This window comes from Grammomys surdaster, unplaced genomic scaffold, assembly GCF_004785775.1.
Source record: "Grammomys surdaster isolate TR1022 unplaced genomic scaffold, NIH_TR_1.0 126059, whole genome shotgun sequence".
Classification (NCBI taxonomy): Eukaryota; Metazoa; Chordata; class Mammalia; order Rodentia; family Muridae; genus Grammomys; species Grammomys surdaster.
The window spans coordinates 1,681,385-1,693,705 of record NW_021620869.1 but is presented as its reverse complement, the minus strand read 5'-3'; the positions used below and the strand labels follow the sequence as shown (position 1 = coordinate 1,693,705).

The following is a 12,321-nucleotide window of genomic DNA, read 5'->3' as shown; positions in this document are numbered from 1 at the left end:
TCTCTCTCTCTCTCTCTCTCTCTCTCTCTCTCTCTCTCTCTCTCTCTCTCTCTCTGTCAAAGGGAAATATCTTAATGAGAGATTATAAATAAGTCCAGCTCATTAAAAGTGAAGTGACACTGGAGTGGGAGCGGGTATTTGCAGTATCTTCTTCAACCAAGCACATATCCAAGCCTTCACCACACTCCAAAGGCTTCTATTAAGCCAAGAATCCAGAACGTAATTTTAAATATTTACTTATTTTTGTTTTGTGTATGAATGTTTGCCTGCCTGCATGTCTGTGCACCCCGTGCATGCCTGGTGCCCTCGGAGGTCAGAAGAGGGCATCAGATCCCCTAGAACTACAAGAATCCAGGATCTTTAAAGAGCTCCTACAAGGCAATAAGGAAAAGATAAGTCAGCCAATTTTAAAATGGAACTCGGTGCGCCCCAGTGGGTTGGTGTCAGAGCTGGATGTTCTTCGCGCTGCCTGCCGGGACAGCTCCAGCCTGGCGGCGTTCCCGGGCGCATCCCGAGAACTTGTGTTGGCCTTTCTTAAGCCGAGGAGGCGCTGGGCAGAGCTGGGCTGCAGCTCCGCCCCCGGGGGTTGCCGTTTCCTTAGAAGGCGAAGCCCTAAGCCTGGCTTCTCGCCCGCGGGGAGTCCGCGGTACGCCTCCCGCACCCCTCAGCACCAGGACTTCTGCGAGCGCGCGGGAAGACCGGCGGAGCCTGTGCTTCAGCTCGGGCGTGGACGGGGCGGGCGCTGGGGCGGGGCGCTCGCTCGCTCGCTTGCTCGCTCGCGGGTTTGAATGGAAGGGTCTAGACCGGCGGAGACGGCGGCGAGCGGGTCCTGAAACCAGAACTCCATTGCCGCCCTGCGCGCCATGAGGCGGGAGAGGTGAGTCGGGCGGGTGTGGAGTCCGTCCCCTGGATGTAGCACCATGGGAACGGCGACACCGGGGACAAACACCGGCTCTGCGAGGTGCGCAGGTGCGTGGCCTCCGAGCCCAGGGACCGCCGAGCAGTTTGGAGCCTTCCTTAGGACCCGGCTCGCCGGCAGGGAGGAGCCCGTGGGGTCCTGCTTATCGGCTGCAGGCTACCCTGCATCTTCGGTCGCCCCCAAACTGGTCCTGGAGCCTGGGCGCTGTGATCAAAGAACCTATCGCCACTTCCTCGCGGTGTTTCCAAATCTTGGCCACCGCCGGGACCAGCGAGATTTAATTTAGAACCTAAACTGAACGTGACACTGTGTTTTAAAAGGCTTGGGGTGCAAAACGAGAGGTTATCAGAAACCGGCTCTTTTAGAGGGCGGCGCCCAGCCGGCCTCCTGTGAGGTTTGAATTGGTCCGGGACGCGACCTGGGCGCACGCGGTGGAGACCGCTGTGCCTCGCGCCGCGCCTCCGGCTCTCCTTGCGTGGCAGGAGTCCCTTCGCCACTTGGCTGTAGGCGATCTGGGCCGAACTCAGTCTGTTCGTAGGTGTGGCGCCTCTTGCCTGCGCTTTGGCCATGGAGGTGCTGCGGCGCTCTTCTGTCTTTGCTGCGGAGATCATGGACGCCTTTGATCGCTCGCCCACAGACAAGGAGCTGGTGGCCCAGGCTAAGGCACTAGGCCGGGAGTACGTGCACGCGCGGCTTTTGCGCGCCGGCCTCTCCTGGAGCGCTCCGGAGCGTGCCTCGCCTGCCCCTGGAGGACGCCTGGCAGAGGTGTGCACCGTGCTGCTGCGCTTGGGTGAGTGTGGGGCACCAGCAGGTACCATCCCAGGCCGCCTCTCTATAGCTGGTTGATGGGCTTGCCCGCTGTGTTTCGGGGTTCGCGGTACAGCTGTTCTGCACTGACATTTCCTTCTCTAGACACAACCAGCCGCTCTGCGGCTGTGCCTCACCCTCCCTCTGGCGTAAAGAGGCAGCGTGCGTGGGAGCCCAAATCTGTCTGGAATGGAGAGGGTGCAAGGATAGGCCACCCAGGCTGGTGCTGCTCTGTTCATCCCCAGGCTTGCCTGCTTGCTGGCTCCTTTGTCAGCTTCCCCCCTCCCTGGTGCCTGCTTAGTCCAGATCACAGACATTCTTGCCATAAAACACAGAAAGCTCTGGAAGAGCAATATTTTAGCAGCTAAACTTTATTGTGACCCTTGTACTCTGCTGGACCAAAAAATCCTTTGTGGTACCACGTGTCCCAATGTTTGTTTTGGAAAATAGGCCTTTCAGTTATTGGCCGAGGTCCGACACCCACTGCAGTTTCCCTTGATGGGAAGGCCCCCTGCGGCCTTCTTGAAGGATATCTGGAACACTTGTTTCTGGGGGTCACTCACAGCTAGCTCGGCAGCTCTCTTTAGATCCTCTAAGGCCTGGACATGTGATGGAAAAGATAACCAACCCTTCATCCAGGACAGTTCACATTACCACAGCCAGACAGGGGCCTGGGGCCGTAAGGGACTAGGAATGAGAGCAGAAATCAAATAAATGGGCGAGTGGATGTCAGGGAGAGGAGGTGTGCTTTCTCCTAGTTGGAGGGAGCCCTGTAAGACCTGGCTTCCTGGGAGCCGAGGTGTGCACACGTGCTGTTTTCTGTAGACCCTGCCTCTTCGTGCTGGGCTTGCCTCAAGGAGCAGGGCTGTGTAAACCTGGCTTGTTCAAGAGTTAGAGGGAGGTGGAGTCCACTCGGCCCGAGGAGGGCTGTGAATGGACAGAGGGGAGCTATCTCTGGGTATGTGGAGAAAGTGAATGAGCGGTTTGGTTGGATAAACTCTTCAGACAAAAGGAGACCGTTGTCTCTCTCTGGAGAAAGGACATGTTGGCCTCTTGTAAGTCCCTGGGGGACTGGGGTGGCAAAGGGAAAGTCCTGCCTTGGTTCTGACCCACGCAATTTCTGTCTTCACAGTCCTTTGGCAGGTCCTAAGAGCCTTGAATACTGGTCTGTACAAAGGCGCAGGTGCAAAGCCTTGCTCTCAGCAGGAGCCCTCTCAGTACTCAAAAACTTTAAGGCCTTTTTCCATCACCCAGTGCTATTCCCACCCTGTGGGGTTCAGACCCTTCTAGACAGCTAAGGGGATTCCTGGCGGGAGAGAGCCTGAATTCACATGTATTCTTGTTAAGGTTATGTTTGGTGCTGTAATGACTGTTCAAGGTGAATTCTTTTAAGGTCAGCGATCTCTTCCTGACCCCAAGCATGGTCCCAGCCACAAACAGGAAGCAGCCTAGCTTGTGTCCCTGAGCCTTCTCCTAGGGTCAGTCTCCAAAGGCCCCCAGGGTTTATCCTTGGCAACAGCCAGGCAAGCGTTGGGAATTTCCATGCTATCGCTTCATCCCCTGTCCCTGCTCCTCCTCCTGATTCTGCTCTGGTTCCAGATCTTAATTAATTAGATAGAGCACAGCTGGCCTCAGGGATGACGTGGGGGCCCTTATCGCTGGGACAGGCCAGGCAGCAACAGCATTTCCCTATTTGTTTTGGCTAGGAAAGTGGCTGGGCCGGGGACACCCAATCAGAGGCTGTGTGGGATTCCGGGCACCATCTTTCCCCGAGCATGTATCATACTGCCAAGGGCACTGCAGCCTGGGGGGGCAGGTGGGACTGTGAAAGGCATCTCCTTGGCACAGCTCTGGTTGGGCTGATGTAGTACCACATAAAACCACACCCATTTGGCACCAGGAACCTAGGTTGGCATGTGGGCGGTAGGTACCATTGTCCTAGGCCTTGGCTCAGCCTAAGTCAATTCACTGAGCCATTACCAGTGATGCTAATGCCAGTGCCTAAGCCAGCATCACCCTGTTAGGTTGTAAGGGGGTGACTGCATATATGTGGTCTACCGGCCAAGACCCTATCCATGTTGGGCTCTGCCTGCCTGGTCCCTCCTGCTCAGCCCTTCCACTTGCTCATCTGCCTGCCTCCCTGCTTGAGTGAGTCACTGAGCAGGCACCGCCCATGTACCACAGCAGCAGGATTCCTGCCCCACTGGCCCAGCCAGCTTGCCCTAGGGGGCTTGGAGGCTCCACAGCCTCCCTAGTCTCTTTGTTCATGTGGCCAAAGTTGGGAGAGTCAAATGAAGCAAGATAAGGTGAAAGGGTGGGGGTCAAACAGGTTAGGTGGGGGTCAGAGCCTAGCCGAGGGAAGGTCAAGTGGGGTTAGGTGGATCTGGTATACCATTGAGTCTTGGTCAGTGCTGGCCAGAGGGCTAAGGTGTGAGGGGACCTGACCCACTGTATGCCCATGCAGGGGATGAGCTGGAGCAGATCCGTCCCAGTGTATACCGAAATGTGGCCCGGCAGCTGCACATCCCCCTGCAGTCTGAGCCTGTGGTGACAGATGCCTTCCTCGCGGTGGCAGGTCACATCTTCTCAGCAGGTAGGTCTGGCCTGTTTCCCTGAGGTACCACTGGGAGGGGCTGATCAGGCAGGCTTGCAGGGATAGAAAAGTCTTGGGGTTCCTAACACAGTCCTATGGGTTCCAAAATCACTGCCATCCATCATACATGCCTCCTGACACTTGGGGCTGTTCTGAACCATGTAACAGAGCAGCCCAGTGAAAAGCTGGCTCACACAGCACTGGGAAGAGTGCTGGGGATTTTGCTTTTTAGTTTTATTGATTGATTGATTTTTTTTTTTTTTGAGGTAGGGGTCCTCTGCGTAGCCTTGGCTTTCCCCAATCTCTGCTCTGTAGACCAGGGTGGCCTCAAACTCAAAGATCCACCCACCTGAGTGCTGGGTTTAAAGGTGTGCACCACCACATCTGGTTTTTTTTTTTTAAATTGCATTTTAATTTGTGTGTGTGTATGCTCAAGCACTGAACCACACAGCACATACGTTCGGTCAGAGGACAACTTTTGGAGGTGGCTGTCTCCTTTTATCGCTTCGTCCGTCCCTGAGGTTGAACTCAAGCCTTCAGGCTTGGCTGTAGGTGCCTCTATCTTCTGAATCTTCTGAACCACCCTGCTGGGCCGGCTGCTGGTCATTCTGAAGGCTGTTGACACAATCCTGCCATTTGATAGTGGCTGGGCACTGGCTGAGGCTGTGATGCCCTGCAGGGCAGCGGCTCTCTGCGGGATTATGGCGATATATCCTGGGCTTTTAGTGACCATGGAACTTAAATTTCCACAGCTAGATCCACGTGAGGTATTTCAAAAAAGGAACATCCCTAAGTCAGTGAGAGCAGCCAGTCATGGGGCGGGCACTCTAGATTAGGGACACCCTGGTCTGGATGACTGTGAGCATATTCACCCTGGACTCTCCAAGGAGCTTCCGTGTCTGCTTCAGAAGTGAGTGACAGGCAAGCTCCTGCAGCCCCTCCCACTTGAGGCCTCAAGTCCCCTCCCATCATTACCCTAGGCTTACAGGAGGCTGCGAGATTCATCTCCCCGACCCTCCCACGCTCTTAGAACCCGACAGACACCTTGTTGTCTACATGAATCACTTACACCAGATCTACGTGGTCTTTCCTAGGACTGGGGAGGCCCAGGCCAGCCTCAGGAGCAAGACAGATCAGGGTCAGCTAGTGCAGCCTCTGTACTAAAACTGCCAGGGGCTGGGCTGTGGGACAGAAGCAAGTGTGTGGGTGGTGGAGTAGGAGAGGCAGAGAAGGACTGTGGTGTGGGGTGGGAGAAATGGTACCAGGAGGTTTTTGTTTTTTGTTTTTTTCGAGACAGGGTTTCTCTGTATAACCCTGGCTGTCCTGGAACTCACTCTGTAGACCAGGCTGGCCTCGAATTCAGAAATCTGCCTACCTCCTGCCTCCCAAGTGCTGGGATTAAAGGCGTGCGCCACCACTGCCTGGCGGTACCAGGAGTTAATGGGCAAGCTCCTGTCCCTTCCCTGAGGGGCAACCTGCAGGGACTTGGTGGGAATGGCAATGGGTAGGGCTCAGGAAGGAAGCCAGCAGCCAGGCATTTTGGGTGCAGGACCACCCTTGGCTTCTCTGGAGCTTTCTAGCTGACGCCAGCCAAGAGTGGCCGCCTGAGTGTCTGTCTCCAAGCTGTCAAGCAGGCTAGTTTACGAGCCACGGATGGCTGGATTTATAAGGAACTTTTTGCTTTGGAGACTACAGATCTGGTCTGCTGATGGCTGCAGTGAGCCTAGGACCTTGCAGGGCTGGATCTCTGTTAGTGGTAGGTGTGAGCAGGGGAGAGGGTCCGGGGCCTTGAGTGGTGGTGTGAGCTGGGGAATAACCACACCCCATGTCCAGCATCCCTGTTTGATGTAAGCCTACCCTGAACATGGAGGCAGCCCAGAGAGGCACTTGCTCTGGGAGATCCTCTCAGAGAGACAGCCTTTTCAGCTGACGTCAGCCATGGGTGGCTGCCTGAGTGTCTGTCTGTAAGCTTCAGGAGGTGGGGGTGGGGTGGGGTGGGGAACGAAGGCCATAGGAATGTAGGGTGGTCACATCTCACTGGCGGCCAGGAAGCACCAGCAGCCTTACAAACAAGCACCCGCGATGGTCTGTATCACAGTCATGCTGGAATGGCTTCATCTAACTAGGATGGCCAGACATCCACAGTGCTGATGAGGACGTGTGTGGAGTACGGCACTGTGGAAAACAGCATGGCAGGTCCTCACATAGTGAAGCACAACCCACCGAATTGCCGACCACTAGGTGTGTACTTAAAAGAACTAAGACCCAAGAGAAGCCTGGTTGTGTGTTGCCTGCAGCATTATTTGCAGTAGTAACTGTCTATGTGTCCATTTAATTGACTAATTGACCAATATTCCATGTGGAGTATAAGCCATGAGGAGGACTGAGGCAGTGCGGTGCCTTCTATGTGCCACACACAAATTCCACTTATGCAAAATGTACAGAATATGTTAACAGCGGATTAGGATTTGTTGGGCGGAGGGGGGGGGCATGTGGCTACGATGTTCTGGATGATGCTGGGAGAACTGGTTTGGCACTTAAGAGTACTTACTAGTTCCCACTTCGTAGCTTACAAGCCGCTGGAACTCCAGTTGGATCCAGTTCTATGTGATCTGAGCCATTTTCTGGTCTCTGTGGTGCAGACATATGTGCAGGCAAAAACACCCATATGTATTAAAAATAAATAAATCAGGCTGGGTGTGGTGGCACATGCCTTTAATCCCAGCTCTCAGGAGGCAGAGGCAGGTGGATATCTGAGTTTGAGGCCAGCCTGGTCTACATAAAATGTTCCAGAACAGCCAGGATAGAAAGCCATAACAGAAAGCCCTTGTTTCAAACAAAACAAAACAAAACAAAACAAAACAAAACAAAACAAAACACCACACTGCACCCCCCCAACTTTAAAATAATGAAATAATGTTCCAGAATTAGATGGTTGTACATGTTTACAGTTAGATAGTTTATAACTATAGTTTGCACATGTTTGTGGCTATACAAACCAGAGCCCAGGGGAAGAAGGCACTCCGCCTGGTGCGCCCCTGGACATCATCCCCTGCTCCTTACTGGGAATGTTGGCACCTCATGGAACATGCCGTTTAACAGGAAGACATCAAAGCTCCTTGGTTCTTGTGATGGACTCAGACTGGGGCATTCTAGGTGACTCAGATGCTAGGCCCATCCTCCATGTCATCAAGGGAACAAACAGATAAAAGCAGAGCAGCCTATGAGGATGTGACTGGGCATCGTCAGCTGGCTGAGCTGACCGAGAGCATCCTTGAGTCTAGGATGCTCAGCAGACCATGAGCTGGAGCTGTGTTCTTGGAGAGACAAGAGTGCTGTTGAAGCCAGAATAGGGCTCAGCAGGGCTTACAGACCTGGGTTTACCTGGAAAGAAGAGCAGGTAACTCCTGGGAACGTTAGAAGCCAGCATGTGACACTGCCAGCTTTCAGGGGGGCTGCTTTTTACCCTATTCTTTTTCATTGAGGTGACATGTATATGGACTTTTAGCTATGGTGGCATTCAGCACACTCAGAATGCTGTTTGTCCTGATCCTGAGGACATTCTGCCCATCAGCAGTCACTCCGTGTCCCTCGCCCCCAGGCCTTTCCGAATCTGTTCTGTCTCAGCGGGTATGCCTGTTTTCTGTAGGTGGACTGGCTTGGGATCTGTGCCTTTCTGTGTTTGGTTCTTTTCCCTTGCTGTGGCATTCATTGTGGCATTTATCAAAACTTCGCTCTGGCTCTTGGCTGTATAAATGCCGTTGGACAACCCCAGCAGTTTGCTCACAAGTGAGCATGCAGTTTTTCCTTTTTGGAATGTGAATGGTACGATGAATAGCTGTGTGCCGGTTCAGGCACTGTATGAGGTTCTTCTGACTGCTGTGTGAAGGTGGGTGGAGGGGAGTTTCATAGTCTGTAAATGCTCGTGCTTAGGTCAATGTCTCACAGGGCCTATGGCTGGCTGTATAAGCTCCTCAGGTATGGACAAATGTTCTCTAAGGGTTTGCCCTAGCAACGCTGTGAACAGAACCCTTATCTCTCATCTTCATGAGTGTGTGTGTGCGCATGTGTGTATGAGTGTGGATGTGTGTGTGAGTGTATATGTATGGGTATGAGTGTATGCAGATGCCCATGTGCGTAGGTAGAGGTTAATGATGTATCTTCTTCCAATTCTTTTTTTTTTTTTTTTCGAGACAGGGTTTCTCTGTGTAACCCTGGCTGTCCTGGAACTCACTCTGTAGACCAGGCTGTCCTGGAACTCAGAAATCTGCGTGCCTCTGCCTCCCAAGTGCTGGGATTAAAGGCATGAGCCACCACTGCCCGGCATTTTTTTTGTCCTTCCAATTCTTTTTTGAGACAGTCTCTCAGTCAACTTGGAGGTCAGTGATGACTAGACCAGTAAGCCCCAAGGATCCTTCTGTCTTCCATCATCCCTGCCCCATCTTTTTGATGCCAGCATGCTTGGCTTTTTTGTATGGGTGCTGGGGATCTGAACTCTGGTTCTTCATGCTTGCATAGCAAACACTTTACTATTTCTCCAACCCCTAAAGCTTTAACAGGGTAGGCCACAGCACCATCGGTAATAATGTATCTTCTTGTGCTGTTGACAAGGGGAAACGGGTTTTAATTTTTCAAATGCTTACTGTTATTTGTACATTTTTTTGGCTCCTTCAATCTCAAGATCCTCTTGCTTCAGCTTCCTGATACAGGGATTACTGGAGTACACACAATCATACCTACCCTGTCTTTTTAAGATACTTATTTAATTTTTCATTACGTGTATGTTTGTTCCTGTTTGTGGATATGTTCCTGTGTGTTCAAGGTGCCCTTGGAAGTCAGAGGCATCAGATGTGCTTGGAACTGGAGTCACAGGTATAAGCTGATTGTAGGTCTCAGGGACTGGACTTGGTCCTTTGGCCTCTTTAACTCCTGAGCTGTATCTCCGGCTCCCCATTTGAGATAAGAACTAAAGTAGTCCAGGCTGGCCTGGAGGCCATGCAGCTGAGCATGACTTTGACTGAACTCGATTCTCCTGCTTCTTCCTCAAAAGTGTTTTGATTATGCCAGGACTTTACTCTTGTTTTTTGGCAGTACTGGTGAAAGAATACAAAATGTCTTCATTTTCCCCCCATTTTCATGTATGATGCATATTCTGCATGTCTATGGCCACATATGCATGCATGTCCTCATGGAGGCCCAGGGATGATGCTGGCCATTACCCTCAGTTACTCTTCTAATTTACAGAGGGAGAGTTTCTCAGTGATAGGCAGAGCTTGCCGATATGGCTAGTCTTGCTAACCAGCTTGCTCTGAGGAGCCTGTCTTTGCCTGCCAAGGCTTTTATTGGGGGGTGGGCTGCCATATCCACCCAGCGTTTATGTGGGTTCTGGGGACCTGAACTCTGGGTCTCAGGCTTGCACAGACTACTTTAACTCCTGGGCCGTCTCTCCAGCCCCTGAATTCCTCTATGTTAAGGCACTGCATATAATCCTCCCACGTTTTTGTTTATCATTCCTAGTTCCAGGTTTTAGCTGTGCCTCCCAGTGGGTCCATGGTATGGGGAAAAGTGCTCTTGTGGACCTTGGCTTTTTTTTTTTATTTAATAACAATAAAGCAAGTATACGATAGGCCTTGACCTAGTGCCCTGAGACCAAGGTTCAGAGTTACAGACAAAACAGGGTTAGATACACCCTTGAAGTTGCCTGCTGTTCTTGTCCAGTTCTGAGCCAGTCTGTGCTGAGTTACATTGCTTTCTTTCTTTTTTTTTTTTTTTTAATTTTTATTTATTTATTATATGTAAGTACACTGTAGCTGTCTTCAGACACCCCACAAGAGGGCATCAGATATCATTGCAGATGGTTGTTAGCCACCATGTGGTTGCTGGGATTTGAACTCGTGACCTCTGGAAGTGCAGTCAGTGCTCTTAACCACTGAGCCATCTCACCAGCCCGTTACATTGCTTTCTTGTGGACACCTCTATCAGATGAGGGTAAGGCTGGTCCCATCCTAGGCTCCAGCAGGTATGCATCAGAAGCTGGGAATCTCCACCTATCTAAGAACTGCCTGAGAAGGGACAATCTGACCTGCTGGAGACGATGGTCAAGCTGTACATGTAGCTGAGTGTCCTGTTGTGGTGGTGGCCTGCAAGGGTGTGTGTGTGTGTTCCTGGCTCCATTGTCATGGCTAGTCACCAGCTGGTGGCAGGCAGTAAAGCAGCTCAGAGAAGCACAGCTCTTCATGTTAGCTTGTGGGCCGGGCACCAGCTTGGATCTGATCAACAACTATCTCTCTGTAGGTATCACATGGGGCAAGGTAGTGTCCCTGTACTCAGTGGCCGCGGGGCTAGCAGTGGACTGCGTTCGGCAGGCTCAGCCTGCCATGGTTCATGCCCTGGTTGACTGCCTGGGAGAATTTGTACGCAAGACCTTGGCCACCTGGCTTCGGAGGCGTGGCGGATGGGTGAGCCTGATAATCGGCGGGGCTGTGTGGTGGAGGTGCTGGGAAACAGAAGGGTGGAGTGGGATGGAAGATGGGGGTTACTGGGTAAGGGCTTCAGGACTCAGGGTTGCTCTGAGACCTAGGCAGGTGCTGGCTCTTCCGAGTCTCCACTGATTCCGAACTCTTGTCTCTTTGCTGCCCCCAGAAGGTGCCTGGCAGAAAAAGGCACTCCCTTCAGTACTGCCCAAAGCACCCTCATTTCCCTCTTGGGAGTCCCACTTCTCTGCGTTCTCAAGAAGACCTAGAGGTGGGGTGTCAGGATCCATGCCCTGACTGATCCATACATGGTTGGCCAAATCCCAAGATGCTTTTGGGTACTGGGCATGGAGGATGTGCCCTACCCAGAAGCCTGTTTTCACCTGTAATATGGGATGATAAGCATGTAAGACTTGAGACTGTTCCCCACCTAGCTCTCAGGTGTCCAGATGTACAGCAGCCCTGTTCCCAAACACCTTTGTATGTTCCCTTTGTGATTTGGTAGACATTTTTCTGGCGCAAGGCACTAGGGGCCTTGGGTGTCTGGCTTTGCTAACTATTCCTTTTATCTCCCAGACGGATGTCCTCAAGTGTGTGGTCAGCACAGACCCTGGCTTCCGCTCCCACTGGCTCGTGGCCACACTCTGCAGCTTTGGCCGCTTCCTGAAGGCAGCATTCTTCCTGTTGTTGCCAGAGAGATGAGCTGCCCGCTGGGACAGGGGCCATTCCTAGGGTCCCTGGGCCCAACCCAAGGGGCTTACAGCACCTGCAGAGCACCTCCTTCACTCAAATCGGGAGCCTTTAGCCCCTGGGGCCCTGTCCCAAACCCTGTTCCTTTGCGGACCCTGGCTTCTGGGAGGGGTGAGTGGAGAAGGCCAGAGTCTGGAGCTGGCCTCTGTGTCTGCTGTAGCTCTTCTCCTGGAACTCCTGCCAGAAAGTCAGGGTCAGTGTCCAGCCCTAGAGAAAGGGACCTGTGAATACTTTCACTTGATCTCCCAGGCCCCACCCAAGGAAGGGGCCTTCCCAGGACATGAGCTGGCCTCAGTCTGTGTGGGAAGCAGGTCTTGTACAATTGATCTGAAGGGGATTCTGGCTAATGCAGGAGAAGTCAGGGATGTTACTGTCCCTAAAGGCAAGAGTAGAGGGCTTCTTGCTGCTTAGGCTATTTTTAGATGAAGAAGGTGTCCCTAAGCCACCATGGGTCCTTTGTGGAGGGAAGCAGAGATGCAGGGCCCCAGGCTAGTTCACCTGACCAATAAACAAGAGATCCTGTGGATGAGATCTGTGTAAGTTACACGCCAATAAAGCTTTACCCAGTCAAGTATGAGACTCTACTCTGCTTTGTGTCCATCCATCCTCACAGGGCTGCCAAATATTGCCTGCTCTAGCAGCTCAGAATCTGGGGAAGTCCAGTCCTTCCCTAGAAGTTAACACCCTTCTCTCCCTGCTATGTCCTGAATGGCTTTGGATTTGGTCTCAAGAGGGACCATGAGGGAATGAAGAAAGAACAGTCTCATGTACAGAAAAGC

General features: G+C 52.5%; 1 protein-coding gene across 1 annotated transcript; it reads left to right on the top strand.

The window, feature by feature from the left end:
- The first annotated feature begins 581 nt into the window (after nt 1-581).
- Bok (BCL2 family apoptosis regulator BOK) lies at nt 582-12,119 on the top strand. The gene is made up of 5 exons (XM_028755358.1): nt 582-877; nt 1,458-1,709; nt 4,191-4,319; nt 10,614-10,777; nt 11,369-12,119. The coding sequence occupies exons 2-5, from the start codon at nt 1,487-1,489 to the stop codon at nt 11,492-11,494; spliced, it is 642 nt and encodes a 213-aa protein (XP_028611191.1). The 5' UTR covers nt 582-877; nt 1,458-1,486; the 3' UTR covers nt 11,495-12,119.
- The last annotated feature ends 202 nt before the right edge of the window (nt 12,120-12,321 follow it).

Bases quoted from the DNA above. Each gene is read 5' to 3' on its own strand.
- Bok (XM_028755358.1), top strand. From the start codon at position 1,487: ATGGAGGTGCTGCGGCGCTCTTCTGTCTTTGCTGCGGAGATCATGGAC. The intron at 4,320-10,613 runs GTAGGTCTGGCC...ATCTCTCTGTAG, and splicing joins AGGTCACATCTTCTCAGCAG to GTATCACATGGGGCAAGGTA. The intron at 10,778-11,368 runs GTGAGCCTGATA...TTTATCTCCCAG, and splicing joins TTCGGAGGCGTGGCGGATGG to ACGGATGTCCTCAAGTGTGT.